The 17169-nt window shown below is 39.4% G+C and overlaps 1 protein-coding gene across 2 annotated transcripts in view; it reads left to right on the forward strand.

The window, feature by feature from the left end:
* SLC26A7 (solute carrier family 26 member 7) overlaps window positions 1-14810 on the forward strand; it is a 125850-nt gene extending 111040 nt beyond the window's left edge. For both annotated transcript variants that reach the window (XM_020813789.3, XM_072999109.2), the window contains 3 exons: window positions 4660-4714; window positions 4811-4914; window positions 8308-14810. In XM_020813789.3, the coding sequence (XP_020669448.3) occupies window positions 4660-4714; window positions 4811-4914; window positions 8308-8343 (195 nt within the window). In that variant the 3' untranslated portion in view covers window positions 8344-14810. The remainder of the gene's footprint in view (window positions 1-4659; window positions 4715-4810; window positions 4915-8307) is intronic.
* Window positions 14811-17169: the final 2359 nt, after the last annotated feature.

Genomic DNA, 17169 nt, shown 5'->3' on the forward strand with positions numbered 1-17169 from the left:
GGGGATTCAGGGACTTAAAGTAAGTTCCCTAAGCTTAGAGCGATTTACATGGAACAGGCACAAAATGTTTTAGAGCAAGTTCATACTTGCTCTAAAGAACATCAAGCTATGGTTCCCATTTATGCAATAGCTCTCCTAGGTCAAACACCACCAATAGTACTCATTACTCATGCACCATTTTTTGTAGCTTCATACATCGTTTTTTTTTATTGGGAGACTTCTTCATGAAGCTGTTAGTCATTGTGTGAAACAAATTCACTTAGGTGTATATCGGTGTCTACTCTCAAGCTGGATAGTACGTATTTTTAGAATTTTTCTTTTTGTGGTCATTTCCTAGTTGTCTTTACTTTTTTCCCCTGTGACATAGGGGTATAGAGAATTTAATTTGGTCCACAGTTGAAAATGAACTGTCTAGTTAGTAGATGCAAATACTGATCAGAACTCCATTATTTTTCAGATTTTGCATTTTTATCCATTGTGCTCTTCTTAGTTTTAAAAAAATCCTTCCCAAAAGGTATATAAAATTTGAATATTTTAGGATAAAATATGTTTAAAAATGCATAGTTTGAGATAATATATATTTAGATATGCATATTTGGTAATAAATATATTTAAAAAGTACAACATTTGTATAGTCTTTTAAAAATCACAGATTCATGTGGCAATTGAACAGAAGGGACTCATAGCTAACTTCAGACAGAAATAGATCAAAATGTCCATTATTCCTAAGCAATTTCTTCTCCAGTTTATTTTTTCTTTTGACCAAGTACAGCTTGTTTCTCTTTTCCCCCCACTTCTTTCTCCCTCTCCCCCTTTTTTCCCCATAAAATGACCTATCTTAAGGTTTTTGGCAGCTTTCCTTTGTTATGATTGGATGGCTTAGCTATTGGAAGAATTATGGAATAGTGAAAGAACCATTCAAATCTCATGAGTCAGGCATGCAAGTATTATTACTCTAGAAGTGGATGAGGTTGAGAGAGAGAGAGAGAGAGAAAGGAAAGAAGTCAAACAGTCAGACCAGTCACAGAATAGCTCTAGTCTACATTTTTACAGTGCTTTTCTGTAGACATTTATAGTCATGGCAATTATTTGCCAGGTAGAAACTGGCAGAATTTGCCCTGCAGTCATGCTTGGCAACTTCTCAGGATAGCTTTGAGAGTGGCAAAAGAAGATGTGTAGGCGTTGTTATATATTTGTGCTGCAAATTTCCAGAGCACCTCCAAAATGGCAAACTGTGCATTCTCTACCTTCATGAGGTCTTGAGTACAGCACATAGTCACAAAATTACAGTATGTTTATTAGGACCAGATAAAGTGTAACAAGATGATCAGCAAACTTTTGAATTCTTCAGAAGGTCTGTTTAGGCTGGATGTTAAACAAAAGGTCATGATGGTGGGAATAAAGATGGGTTTGATGTTGGAGTAGGCATTATTCTGCTATGACCTTTGAATTGTGCAAACATTGATATAGCTTTTATCAGGCATTTCAACAGACATGACAGAAATTGCACGAGGAAAGAAAGAATCAATGTTATAGTAACACCAAAGCTTGCAAGGTCATCAGAATGCAATTGGTAGGGATGTAAACGTGTACTTATCTTCTTTGTGTACATAAAAATGAAAACCACAATATTTTTTTTCACTCCACCAAGACAGGAAAATATTTCCTGTTGTTTTAGGAAAGTTTGTGCATTTGTGAGAATAATTTGTGCATAAATAATGCAAATTGGCACATGCTTGATATGTAAAAACATCTAACCACAGCTGCTCAAGTTCTCCAGTTGTATGGCTGCCAAGTTTGCAGTTTTGGACCTCAGATGCAGGTTGTGAGGTCTGTTCTCCCACTCTCACCTCTCAGGGAAGAATGTGTTGCCAGTTTGGTGGCTCATTCTTACTATTTCAGGTCATGTCATTTGGGAACTCACGGAAGTACCCTTGTCCATTATCTTGTATGCTGTAGTGTTAACTTCTACCAGCATTTAAACTCATCACAGAGTCTCCGTGTTTTCTGTGTCACAGACACACCATTTTGCAATGGCTGTGATGTCCCAAGGGCCTGACCCTAGATCTCAGGCAGGCCTTGGCTCTGAAATCTCCAAGCATGGGACACTGGTGACCTAGCAACCATCTAATTCTGCCAGCAGGTCCAGTGGTCATATTGCCTAGGGATTTGGGGAATTCCATTTTAAAATGGAAAATTTCAAAGGTCTAATTAAGAACCCTTCCACTCATGATGTATCAAAGTGTCTTTCAACTATTTTGTGCTACTTGTATCTACATATGTTAAGAATAGTCATCAAGTTCTTCATCCTCATCAATTTTCAAGGTCCAACAAGATTCCTTGCCCTCAGTTGAGAGTCAGAACTGGAGCCCTCCCTTTTTTTTTTGTAATGGTCTCCATTACTTGTGTAGATTTTCTCTGCCCAAAAGTAATGCCCCAGTCCTTCAAGAAGCAAAGCAGATACACGTAAAGAAGTTAGAGAACGACCAGCTAATTGTTACACAAACTTTAAAGTTTAGAAGCACTGGAAAGGGTATTTGCCTCTATCTTTTTTAATGAAGTACCACACATGATCATTTTGTGCGATTTGTATTATATGAACAATTTGTGATTTTTTTGCTTAGTTTGTGAAAAAAATAATTCTCCATCTTCTCAAGAGAGCATCACAAAATACATTGCCCTTTAATGGAATGCAGAATGGAATTTCATGGCTTCTCTTCTTCATGTAAAAGGAGGAAAGAAGTGAGGTTTTGCATCCCTACTTGTATAGAGTCTTAAGGGCAATGTGCACAGGACAAATCAAATGCATTTTTTTACATTTTGTATTTGCATTATTGGACAAAATAAATTCAAACGAGTTGTAGCTCAGAAATATTGAATAACAGTGTCTTACAGGGTGGGAAATACCTGTAGAGAACAGCTAAAGCCTTCAAGCCTTCCTTCTGGTCCTCTCAGAAGGTGATTGGGACGTCATTGAACCAAATAAGGAGCTGAAGTGCAATCAACCCTCGACTTACGAATGGCCCTACATACAGACTTTTCGATTTACGAACAGCTCTGTTGGCAAAAATTGGCATCGACTTGCAAATGGAGCTTGACCTATGAACAAGGTCAAGGCTCCGTTCGCAAGTCAATGCCATTTTTTTTTTTTTGCCAGCGGAGCCGTTCGTAAATGGCTCCCTGCCAAAAGGCAGGGAGGAAGGGCAAGAACTTCAAATTTGGCTTCAGAGCTTTCAAAGGGCTTTCCGCCCGACATCGGAGGAAGCTCTCTGGGAGCTCCGAAGGTGCCAATCGCAGCGGCAGGGGCCCCCAGGGAGGTTTCCCATGGTGGTGGGCAAGCCCTGGGAGACCTCCCTTGGGGTCCCCGCCATCGTGATCGGCGGCTTCAGAGCTCTCAAAGGGCTTTTCCCCGACATCGGAGGAAGCCGTTTGAGACCTCCGAAGCCAAAAAGGCAGGGAGAAAGGATGGGAAATTGGATTTTCCAGGCCTTGCCCCCTGATTTTTTGCCTTTTGAAATGCTGGAACAGATTAATTCCATTCCCATGCATTTCAATGGGAAATGGTACTTCGACTTACAAACTTTTTGATGTACAAACGTCGTTCCAATACGGATTAAGTTCGTAAGTCGAGGTACCACTGTAGATGTGAACCTTAAGAAGAGCCCCACCTGGATTAGACCAATGTGAATTGAATGTGAATGTTCACATTCAAATGGTGGAGCAACCCCAGATGTTCCTGGAGGAGGAAAACTGCCTTGATGTGTTTCAATCCGGATTCGGGCCCTGCAATGGCCCCAAGACAGTTCAGGTCACACTGTGGTATGACCTTTTGCAGAAGGCTGATAGGGGAGCTCATTCTCTGTTGGTTCTCCTGAATCTCTCAGTGGCTCCTAATGTGCCATCTGGGTTTATGCCAGTTCTCTGGCAGAGTGGTTTATGTTATGTTTGATGTTTTACTCATTTGGCTGCTTTTATGTAAACCTCCCAGAATAGTGCTGTGCACTAATGGGGCAGTATATAAGTACTATAAGTGAGTGAGTGAACGAACGAATAAACAAACAAACAAACAAATTTTAGCCTTTTCATTCCACATCACAAAAGGATTTTAAGTTTTAGACAATGTTTATATTATGGAGTAGTTCCCTCTGACGGCCTCTTGCAATGTAGAGTGTCTATTTTCCCCCTCAATATTTCTTTCAGTACATATTAGTATGAAACTAAGAATGATCTCTCACTAGAGGTGTCAAGGGTTGAGGATGATACTCTGTACTAATTTATATGTGTTAATGAACATAAAACTATTTTTTAAAAATCTCACAAGACTACCAACCAGCAAAATTTAGTTACTGAGTGAAGCAAAGCAAAGTGTGCTGCTCATATATTGCCTCCTAGTGCTTAAAGCACTCTTTGGGGAGTTTACAATTATGCAGGCTACACATTGTCCCTCCCCAATTGAGCTGGGCACTAATTTTACTGACCTTGGAAGGATGGAAGGCTGAGTGAACCTTGAACCAGCTACCTGGGATTGAAGCCTGGGTCATGAGTACAGTTTTGGCTGCAGTACAATAGTTTAACTAGAGGATAGGGGAGTAATATTTAAAATCTGAAATACTTCAAACTTTTTATGAAGCTCTTTTTTATATTTTTGTGCTCTTTTAGATTTACATGGACTGCAAAAAAAGAAATATTGATATTGTCCTGGCAAACTGCAAAGGCAAGTATCAGTTTTTGGTAAGAACAGATTTCAAAAAATCAGGTTTTTTGTGCCATGCTCCCTTTTCTAAAATGCCATCTTCCTGTTTTATTACAGCTTCTCTCATAAAGGCACTGAAGCACAGCAGAAGGCTAGAATCTGACAGTGGTGTCTTCTTTGAGTCGGTTTCTTCAGCTGTTGATGCTATTCAGTTTAACAGGGTGAGCCTCAATTTGTGAGATCAGAAGTTGGGAGAGTAGCGGGGGGGAGATGGAGACCTATGATCCAGAACTGTGCGACTACAGTCACCCAGAATATACCAGGCCTGGGAGATAAGCAGGATTGGGCCTGGTTAATAATTGGATGAGGGACTACTAGGGAATAACAGAGATCTCCAAGTAGGCCAAGGAAAGAATACCTGAAACAGTAGAGAGCTGCTGTCTATCAGATTTGACAGAACTGGGCTAGATGGACCAAGAGTCTGACTTACGTTAGTACATAAGGCAGCTTGCTATGTTCCTCTGCTTTTCTATGTAGCAAAAGCCCTCATCCCAAAGTGCCCAGTCAGGTACTGCAGGACAACTTGCAGGCAGAATTAGATGGCAAAGCTACTGCAAGAGATTGTATTGCCTGAGGCAAAAAAAACAAATATCACGTAGAATGGCAGCTGAATCTGTCTTCAGCACTAATTTTGTAAGCCGCCCAGAGACCTTTGGGTAGTGTGGGCGGAATATAAATTAAATAAATAAATAAATAAATAAAATAATTAATTATTGGACAGTGTCCTCCCCATAGGTGAAACAGCAGACTAACTTAGGGGGCATGGGGAAGGCCCCATGGCAGAAAGTCCTCATAGGAGAATGCTCTTCCTACTGCCTCCCAATGTCATCTGTGTGAGCTGAACATCGTACTCTGCTTGCCATGTTTAATATTAACACCGATAACTTATCATTCAATATTCCAGTACCCATTCTGGGGGGAAATTTGTTCTTGTGGTGTGTGGGGTGGGGAGCCTGGAACAGAGATTTTAGATAAGGACAGCTCAAGAAAAATCACCCATTTCAGGAGACAAATGAAACAATGTGCTTGACAGCTTGATGGCACAGAACACCTCATATATCTTTTCAGACTTCTCTAGGCTAAGCCAGGTTGATAGCTGGCTGAAAGAATATAGCCACAGTCTTTAGTTTTGTGTTTGGACTGTGGTTCCTCTAGTTCAATGGTTCCCAAACTTGAGTAACTCCGTTGTTGTTGGACTGCGATTCCCAGAAGCCTTCATCACCAGCTGTATTGGCTGGTGTTTCTGGAAGTCACAGTCCTAGAACATCTGGGTTACCCAAGGCTGGGAATCACTGCCCATAGAAGGTTGATGATTTAATGTATTACTCCCATCCAGTCATAAGTGAACTAGTTGCGTCACCAGAAACTGCTTTTCATGGGCCTTTTTGAAAATATGAAACTCAAAACAGGGCCTAGAATGTGGGGCTAGATTGTGGCTGGTTGCATCTGTATCTGTCTCCTCTACTGCAAAGGGACAAATGGGTTTTGTCATGCTGACTGCTTGGAAATTGGTGGTCTGGGCGGTTTTGCATAATGCTGGTTTCCTGCCTTTAATGTGTACTGGAATGTGCTTCCTGAGAATGTTTGTAGCTTGTTACATCATTCCCCTCTCATCTGATGCAAGACATGAACATCACTGTTCCATACTATTTTGTGCAATATAGATCTTCTGACTAGAACAGGTACTGAGAGGTGGTCCCTGGGCCGGTTTTGTGGCCTGCTGCATCAATCAATTCTAGCTGGACAAAATGGGTGAATTTTGTTGGCCTACTTTGAAATCACCACTCCACATTGTTTCCTGTAATATCAATTTTCTGCCCAGAATGGGTACTGGAATGTTGTTCCTGGGGATGATGTGTGGCTTGCTGCATCTATCTCATCTAATCACAAATGTGGCATGAATTTGGTTGTGTTATCCTACTTGGAAGTTGCTGCTCTAGGCCATTTTGTTCCATTCTGGTGTGGTTTGGGGCAATAAATAACGAAAGAGTAATTTAATTGGGTTTGGCATCTAAAATACTGTTGTGATGTTTGCCCGTCACATTCCACCATTTTTGACATCAATTTTTATTTTCATAAACTCTGTTCTGCCCATTCCATTCTGAGCTTTTACCTAATACCTGTAGTCCCTTCTCTCTGTAGATTAGCAGCAAAAGAAACCTAGACATGGCATCTGGATTTGTCATTAGTTTGAAACCCTCGTGGCCACCCACTATGGTGTAAGCACTAGCTTTCATCTACACTATTTCTGATTGCCATTTGTTAATGGCTACATACACCTGCTGACTGGGAAAGCTAACCCCACCTAAGTGCCATGCATAGGGCTCCAGGATTGTTTAAGTTGGAACCAATTTCATTATATAAACTCTGTTCCCACATTCCTAGTTTCTTAAGGCTATAACTTGCCTTATAATGTAAATTCCTCTAAGCCTCTTCACTCTAGCTGTTATTAAACCAAATGTTCAAGCAGTGCATGGAGTGTTGGCTTCCATTGTCTTACACATGACTGCAAAGTTGGCTGAGATCCATGACAGAATCCCCTCCAAGGCAGATTAAACTTAAACTAGTCAGTGTGTTGTTTTCTGTTTCTGTTGCCTCCCACTCCATTACAGTGAACAGGCATATTCTGGTAATTAAATTAGAAAATCTTCTTCCTCTTTTTCCGCCAAAATTGCTTTAATCTGATTGATTGAACTAAACCAAACTGGTGGTATTAGTTTAACAGGATTGAAGAAAGGAGGAAATGCAGCTACCATGTTTGCCCGAAAATAAGACAGGGTCTTATATCAATTTTTGCTCCAAAAAAAACCATTAGAACTTATTTTCTGGGGATGTTTTATTTTTTTCATGTACAACCATCTACATTTATTTATTCACATACAGTCACGTCATCTTCTTCTGGTTGCTGCACAAGGGTGGAGGGCAGGGTTTCACTTAACTGGGGCTTATTTGGGGGGTAGGGCTTATATTATGAGCATCCTGTAAAATCATACTAGGGCTTATTTTCAGGTTAGGTCTTATTTTCAGAGAAACAGGGTAATTGAAACTTATGTTCTGCTTGGCTTTAGTTTCCTTTACATGCTTACCATCCAAACCAAGGGGATTTTATTTTTCAGTATTTGTAAACTCTATATGGTACGAAGGAATCACTCATACACTGGTTCCCACAATCAGGCTACAAGGTGTAAATTCGAGCTTAGAAGTTACATATAACAAGTTACTTGTAATTCCATTTTGCTTAGCAAAGGCATAATCAGATTCCAAAGTAATTGTAACATAATCAGGGATAACTTCAGTTCCTTAGATAGGTCAGTCTGTACAGTTTTTTGACCTAGTAAGACTAGTCTTGCTAAGGATTTTAGTGTTTCTGTTTTACTGTGATTACCATTACAGCAGGATGCATGTCTGATGGTTTAGGATCAAGAAATTATTGTTTGTGTTCAAAGTCAAGTGTATAGTTTTCTGATGACTTCTATGCTAGTGCAATTATTCTGAGAATGATACTCCTGATTATAAAGCTCTCAGATAAAAATGTTCTTTTTCTCCCATTTTAGAATTTCTGCAAGCTTAATGAACACACTGAAGTCTGATGCTAGCCTGATACATAAACATATATATTGGTCGAGCTGCTCACCTAAAAAAAAAGGAACTATACCAAAGTATTTCTACAGCAGTTTAAAACTGGGATTTTGTTGGCGATCATTTGTATGCTGAATGTGTTCAACAATACCAGCAGCAACAGTGTTTATTTTTATTATTCCTGAAGATTCCTCTCTGACTTCCCATCAATGAGAGATATTTTTAAAGCAGCCTGGATTGTTCTTTGGTGTTTTCATATTTTTGTAAGCATTTAAATTCAAAAAAGGAAAAGAAAATAGAAAGCAATTTGAAATATTACAGTAATCTATATTGTTTAGCTCTGTTTTATTATGACTTACTTGTATCATTTTATGCACAGGTGAATACCACACTGTTAAAAAAATTTGGATAGTATCTGATCCAAGATCTGTAGCTTGTTACACGCAAACACAAGCTGTGATAGAAGACCAATTAGTTTTTATTAAATACCCAGTATATGCATTAGAGCAATCATACCATGTACCTTTCACATTCTGTCAAAGCTCCTGAGAACATGGCTCATATTGAATACTGTCTGCATGCTTCACTATCTTATTTATCTTCTCATGAGTTTAGAAAGTTGTTTCCCCAAAGGGCCAGCGTTGTCTGCTGCCACTATCTCTGTAGAAAAGGATGTAGCATTTACTGCTAAAAATTCTAAAAATTGGCTTATTCCACCGTTTAAGCATGGGGACCCAGATGCTTTTGGAATACCTTTCCAAGAAGACCAGGCCATAGAGCTGTGCTAGCTAGGGCTTCTGGGGGCTAGAGTTTAAAAACATCGGGGTCCCTGCATTTGGGAACCACTAACCTTTATAGAGAGCTATGGAGGCAGAGATACAGCTCCATTAAATTTGTCAGAATGGCACTTATGCACAGTTTTTCAGAGATGCTTGAAATACCATTTAAAAGGGACAGTATTCATATAGGGATGCATCTGAATAAGAAAAGTTGTAAAGTTTGTGTGCGGCTACTGAGTTAAGTGTTCAGGTTTAGTTTGCATAAAAAGGAGAAAGTTCAGATGGAATGTTAAACCACGAGCCAGTACTTTTAACACTGTTTTTCTTTCCCTGCCACCAACAAGGGAGAATAAAATTGCCATTGTTTGTAACAGTCCTTCATTGTTTTGCACATCTCCAGTATGAGTACAGCTCTTCTAAACTAGAGTCAGTTCAACTATGTTTTTCATTATTTAAACGTCTGATACAGCAGTATGAAAATGCCAGTTTTTTAAAGTAGATCATACAGTTCCCATGTGAAATAGGGATTTATTTAACCTGCCTGCCTATAGACAAGCCAAACAATTAGTATCCTTGAGACAATAGACAATTAGTATCCTTGAGCAAAGCAAGAAGGATACTAATGATTTTTAAAAAATTTTAAAAATGCAAGCATGCTAACATCTGGCAAGTTTGATTTACTTCAATAAATATATATGAAGAAAAATTGCTGGCATGTTGAACAGTAGTGATATATGATTAGTGGAGATGTACTCTGCATGGAGGCAGTGTCAGATTTTACTTTCTTGGGCCCCATGATCACTGCAGATGGGGACAGCAGCCATGAAATTAAAAGATGCCTGCTTCTTGGGAAGAAAGTGATAACAAATCTAGACAGCATCTTAAAAAGCAGATACATCACCTTGCCAACAAAGGTCTGCATAGTCAAAGCCATGTTTTTCCATTAGTGATGTATGGAAGTGAGAGTTGGACCATAAAGAAGGCTGACCTCCAAAGAATTGATGCTTTTGAATTGTGGTGCTGGAGGAGACGCTTGAGAGTCCTCTGGACTGCAAGGAGAACAAACCTATCAATTCTGATGGAAATCAACCCTGGGTGTTCACTGGAAGGACAGATCCTGAAGCTGAGGCTCCAATACTTTGGCCATCTCATGAGAAGAGAAGACTTCCTGGAAAAGACCCTGATGTTGGGAAAGTGCAAGAGAAGAAGGGGATGACAAAAGAGGAGATGGTTGGACAGTGTCATCGAAGTTACCAACATGAATTTACCCAACTCCAGGAGGCAGTGGAAGACAGGAGGGCGTGGCGTGCTCAGGTCCATGGGGTCATGAAGAGTCGGACATGACTTAACAACTAAACAACAACAACAATGCTCTGCATTGTATTGATACAGAACATTTGGAATGATACATTGGGCATAATCTCGTTCCATTTTAGTGAAATTCTACTTCATGCCAGTGAAATTCTATTTCAGCTTTTCTGCAAATGACATTAGAGGTTTGGGACACATACCTTGAAAAGTGGATCTGCAGTTTTTCTAGACCTGATTCAAATCATTTCAATGCACTTCGTGTGTAAATCATGTTCCCATCTCAAAAGCACATAATATTATAGCTCTGAATACTTGTTGCATATCATATATCTTCACTTACTTAACTTAGTATCATCTGTATTCAGTAGCTCTATAAAGAAACAGATGTCCAAATCATTGTCTCAGTTTTGAACCATTATTGGCATTATCAATGAATGGGAATAGGTACCATTGTTACCACTATACCTTATTTTTCCTTTTACTGTATAAGACAACCCAATGTATAAAACGATCCCCCCTTTTCTAACCCCCAAATTAGAAAATTTGAAAATTTGCACGATCGCAGCCCTTTGATCCTGAAGCCATTTCATGGCTGCTTCAGAATCAAAGGGGTCCAAGTGTGCCACCCTTTCACGGCTGCTTTACCCTGTGGCTTTGCAAAAGGCAGGGAAAGCCGCTGCCTTCCGTGTATAAAACAACCCTCAATTTTTTGTCTAATTATTTACATAAAAAGTGTCATTTTATACATGGGGGGAGGAGAAACCCTTGTGCTTTGTCATAAAATACAGTGGATTTTGTGTAAAAATATATCCTGGAACTTTTTGCCAAGGAAATTCCCAAAATGAGAAAAATGTGAAAAACATTTACTCCCAACAGGAAGAAAACATTTTAAATTTGTCATTCTTACCAAAGAGAAGAAAACATCTTGGGGAGCAGTCAACCGGGATTCTGGGTTTAATCTGCTTGCAGAAACAGAGAAGTGAAGCAAATGGACCCCTATTAGAAAGCAAAGCATTGTAAGCTTGGAGAAGCTAGAACTCCTGATTTATAAATTATGTGCAAACACGGCTATTGTGTGCACAAATGGCTTATTAGACAACAGATGGACAATGGGTACTTTCCTGCCAGTACACAAGTTTTGTTTTGGGAGTGAATATTCCTAGCACTTTTATCAAAGTGTGGCATGCATGCAAAATCTATTGTTACTACACACACCCCAAAAATTGAATTAATTGCCTCCATAGCAAGCTTTCTACTCATTATGGGCTTTTTAAAATGGAACAATGCATAGAAATTGTAAATGAATGGCAATCCTGTACGGAAGTCACATGATTCATCAACATCTTGGTTTGATTATTCTAAAATGTGCAGCCCTGCCATTTTCTACTGCTATTGCTTATTGTGGTTATGATTTGTTTATTTGCAAAGAAGGCAGGGGATCCATGTTCTGCCGAAAGAGCTCCAAGCAATCACACTTAAATAATTGCCTCCATGTTATGTTGGACTGTGCTGGTTGTTTACAATGATGCTTGCAGAACACTGTGTTGATGCTATAAATTTTCTAGGCCTAGGAAAATTGGTTTGGAGGAGTTTGTTAAATTGTAGATCCCTATAAGCTTTGTACAAAGGAAGAAAACCTGTTGGATCTCAATCTGTTATAGTTTGGGTATTTCTTTCCTTTTTAATTCTTAGAGAGGGGAGATGGGTTAGGTTGGAGTAGATATGAAAGGAACATAGCTCGCAAAGAGAAGAAGGCAGGAATCAAACTGTTCCCTGCAGGGCTGAGTTAAGATATGGTGAAATCAAACTTCTAAGTTTAAGACACTCCATAACATGCAGAAGTGTGTATTAGTTTAACAACCATTCAGAACTTGAAATTTCCTCCCCTCACCCACACACTGTTTAGAGCCCCTCCCCACAAAATAGGCCCTAAACTGTAAACTTGAGATGAATCCAGTATCAGCTGATTTTGACACAAGAGCATCCCTAAGAATTCGGCAGAGGGAAATGCTTGATAAAAAGCTGCATAGTGACATGTTATTATAATTCACATGCATCGTACCTGTCGTGGCAACATCTTACATCTGTGTAGATTGAGTTGGGCATCATGGGCCATGCGAAGCAGCCTGGAGCTCCCAACTGAAAAAGAAATTTTAAAAATTGTTCAGCTTCCGAAAGGTTATTTCTGCTCTTGGGGTGCTCTTAGGCATAACAAGGTTTCATAACTGTTTTTAGAGTTCATCCACACTGTCGTATTGTTCACTGTTGTTCTCGGACAGCTCTGGATTCTGAGTTCTTTTCCAGATCTGAATAGATCATCCTGGTATTAGCGTCACTGCAAGTCTAATTTTATTTTTGATTCTTCCTTTTCTGCTATAAAGTGATAACATTTTAAAAAAAGAACAGATGAATAGATGATAACTTCTCTGTTGTTCCCCCACTTATTTCACTCTCTCCTCCTCTCCCTCCTTGTTTTACCCTCCCACTATCCTTTTCGCCTCAATACTTCTATTTTTTTTAAAAAAACTGCTTAGTTTTCACTGTTGTGTATCATGCAGAAGTGATACTACAACTGAGAGCTTTTTGTGCCTTTCCCCCACCTAGTATACTTTCTAGTCCCTTCACTCCTTGTCTTTACCTATGCACCGTTTTCAAGTGCTCACTTCATTTTTAATTATTTTTCATTTTTCTGCTATGGTGCAAGAGTGCTAAGTTTTTTTTTAAAAAAAGCAGACTACAGGAGCAGCTGTTATCCCAGAAAAATCACACAGGAGAATGAGGCAGCAGGCATGGAGGGATCGAGATTGACCAGCAGAAAAATGCTCATAAGTAAACATCAATAAGTGATTCACACCTGCAAAGTGTATGGATCAGCACACATGAACATGATGAGCAAACTAGAATGAAGCTGAACAAAAATACATCACCACAATGTAGTGGTGTAATAAAACCCAGAAAAGGTGGGGTCAGGAAGCTTGTCCTGTTTCGACTCTGTTGGGCCCAATTTCAGCTGTAGGAACACCACGATCTGGTACTGGTATCATGGGTTCAAGGAAAGTTGAAAGAATGTTTAGTATGACCAGGCCCTTTGCTTGCCACAGGATATTATGCAGCTGATAGGATGTATACTGAATTTCACAGAGATCAGTTCTCTTACTTTAAGCATCTTCATAAGATTTAAAAATTTGTTTTACAGATTTCTGTTGTTCTTGTGTGATGTGCTATGCCTTTTTATTTAATATTTTGTATTTGATATTTAAAGAAGTACACATCCCTTTTCTCCAAGTGGGCAAAAAGCATCTTGGGAGGATGGTAGGTCAAAGCGTTGATGGTGGGGGAGATAGCTAATCTCTCCCCACTGCCTTCCTTTGCCAAATGGTAGAGCTGACTCTGTGGAAATTGGTTCAGATTGCTTCATAGCACTCTGGAACAGGGCTGCATAGCAGAGAAGGGGCATTATGACAAGGTTCAGGAAGGTACAAGAGGCTGCAGTTCTTTTAACCAATGTATATTAGAGCTGCATTGGCGAAAATACCATCCCATTAAGTTGGGGCCTCAACCATGTTTTGTTTCGGTGTCCTTAAATTATTTTAGAAGCTTGTACCATAAGCCATATAGACTGCACTGATGCTATTAATGTAGATTGGAGCTGGCGTAAATGAGGGCACCTCATGGAACTGGACTGACGCCCCAAAATTGGGATGTAGTCATGGCCTCATTTCCAAATCTGCAGAATGTTATAAATCACATTTGGACTAAGGAAAGTTTGCTATATATGAGAATCCATGAAATATAATTCAATCCAGTGTTAAGGAAGGAAAAAAACTTCGTAAAATGATAAATTAGATATAAATATGTAATAAGGGAGACCTGTGAAGATCATTGCTATGCAAATTAAATATCCTTAATGTTCATCCTGTGACTTTCCTTTTAAAGGTTATTTCCCCCCAAATCCCTATATTAAGTACTGCAAAGGCTGGGTTGAGCTGCTGCGATATAATTTATTGGATGCCGGGACAGAACTGGATGGTATAAATCTACCATGTAAGATACTTTTCATGTTTAATGAAAACCTTAATGTGCCAAAAAGCATTTGTGAATATTGTTTGACATTTAGTGCCTGGCAAAATATACTAATGAGTTGTTTGGGAAAGCACACCCTCCCTAGAAGGGATACTTCCCCTCTAAAAAAAATAAAAATAAAGTTTTTTTTTCATGAACATTATGGCTTCAAATGGATAATAAATGGTGCTTTTTTCCCCCTTCCAATGAATTTTAGGAAGAACAAGACAATCTTCTCATTTCTGTATGTTTAACAATGCATTTTGTTTGTTTGTTTCTTCCATTTGTTATTAGCATATGTAACAATAAATTTATATGGAAATCAATTGGAATGTGAATAATTTTGAAGGAAAGAAGGCTTTTTTTCTCTTAATGCATTGTGTTAAAATTGTTAATATTTGGTCCCAAACAGTCCAAGTTTTCTTCTACTGCTTGAAAAACTGGTGCAGGGGTGGATGGACATACCATATCTCTGCATGATTTTAAATATTAGCTGACATATAATCATGTGAAAAAGAAAGTACACCCTCTTTGAATTCCATGGTTTTACATATCAGGACATAATAAAAATCATCAGGTCCTTAACAGGCCTGAAAATTAGGTAAATACAACCTCAGATGATGAAGGGGTGATGATCTGGGCTTTTTTTGCAGTCCAAGGACCTGGGCACCTTGCAATCATTGAGTTGACGATGAATGCCTCTGTATACCAAAGAATTCTAGAGTCAACTGTGAGGCTGTCTGTCCGATAGCTAAACCTTGGCCGAAATTGGATCATGCAACAGGACAATGATCCCAAGCACACCAGCAAATCTACAGCAGAATGGCTGAAAAAGAAAAGAATCAAGGTGCTGCAATGGCCCGGTCAAAGTCCAGATCTCAACTCAATTGAAATGCTGTGGCGGGACCTTAAGAGAGCTGTGCACAAGCTAATGCCTGCAAATTTCAGAAAACTGAGGGAACATTGTAAAAAAAGAGTAGACCAGATTTCCTCCACAACAATGTAAGAGACTGATAAAGTCATATAGAAAACAATTACTTCAAATTATTGCTGCTAAAAGTGGAAGCTATTTAATCATAAGGTGTATTTTTCACATGTTGCTTCTCGATTTTGGCTTTATTTTTGTAAAATCATGACACAGTGTAATAGGTCATGTGTTGTTCCTCTAAGGTTGTATTTTCCTGATTTTCGGACCTGATAAGGACCAGATGATTTTTGTTATGTCCCAATATATAAAACCATAGAATTCAAACAGGGCATACCTTCTTCTTCACATGACTGTAGATTGGTCAAGCCAATAAAATCCCGCAGGTAAGTCTATCGTGAAAGTGTTGAGTCACACAGAGCTGCAGGGAGACTTCTTTCCATCCGTATTTCCAGGAGAGGCATTAAAGAAATGGATGGAGAGGCAGTGGTCACCTTTTAGTTGAAGAGGACCCCACCCCCAATAGTCTTGCTAAGCATGACCATCTAATTCAAGTGTCTAGCAACTGCAAACTATGGTAACCCCTCACACACTACAGGTGCCACTCAATTGTCTGTGGTGGTGTGAGGGGTGAAACAGTTTCCTCACTTAGATTGTGGCGTGTGTTGCTTGTTTCCAGCTGCATTAATTTTTTCCCCTTTAAAACAAGATACATACTTTGTTTACCAGTAAAATGACATCATCATCTTAAACTACACAGCCGGAAGGAACCCTGTGGATCATTAAGTTCATCTCCTGTTGAGGAAGCATAGTGGGGAATCGAACTCCCAACTTCTGGTTCCACAGTGAGATCTTTAAACCATTGAGCTATCCAACAGTTGAGATTTCTGGGAAGCTGATGAGAGCATCTTTTGACTTTTAACCAGCTTCTTTTAATGAACAAAATGCAGAAAAGACCAAATTTTAATATCCCCTCAACAAATTTCCTGGACAAGCAAGCAAGAGATTGTCAACTGAAAAGGTTTTCTACCTGAGGCAAAGGGCAAAATTGTGTCTTTCCGTATTCCAAGTACAGAGGTCTACTAGACTGCATTTCCCACTCTTCCTGAGGTGGTGAGTAGTTTAGGGACCACAGGAAAGAAGTTTTGATGCAAATGGCTCTGTCCTCCCCCAAAAAAGAGAAGCACTACATAGATGATGTTAGTGCTGCCTAGCATCTGCTACCTGAGGTGATCACCGCACTCTGCCTAATGGCAAGGTCAGCAAGACCCTAATGTTTCTAACAGTCTGCTTGTCTCTTATTACCATTTGAGAGTTCTGGTGCCCATAAAATACTGCAAATAAATAAATAAATAAATATATCCTAAAAACTTTCATTCACAGGGAGCACATCACACCAGGAAGTAGAGTTGGAGAAGACTCTTGTTGGGTTTGACAGTCTTGATTAAAGGAGACCTTTGGCACCTTTGTAGACTTGCTGTGAGAAGAAAAGCACCTCATTTCAGGATTCCGCACATTTGCAATGGTAACAGAATATTTTGGAGAAACAGAGTACAGTGGTGCCTCGCTTACTGATTGCTCTGCATTACGACGAAGCCACTTTACAACGATGATCTAAATGGGGGAATTTTGCTTAGCAATGATTGGTTCCCTGCTTCGGGAACCAATTTTCGCTTTACGACGATCAAAAACAGGTGATTGTCGGGTTTTCAAAATGGCCACCGGGTGCTTAAAATGGCTCCCAGCTGTGCTTAGGGACG

This window comes from Pogona vitticeps, chromosome 4 (genome assembly GCF_051106095.1).
Source record: "Pogona vitticeps strain Pit_001003342236 chromosome 4, PviZW2.1, whole genome shotgun sequence".
Lineage (NCBI taxonomy): Eukaryota > Metazoa > Chordata > Lepidosauria > Squamata > Agamidae > Pogona > Pogona vitticeps.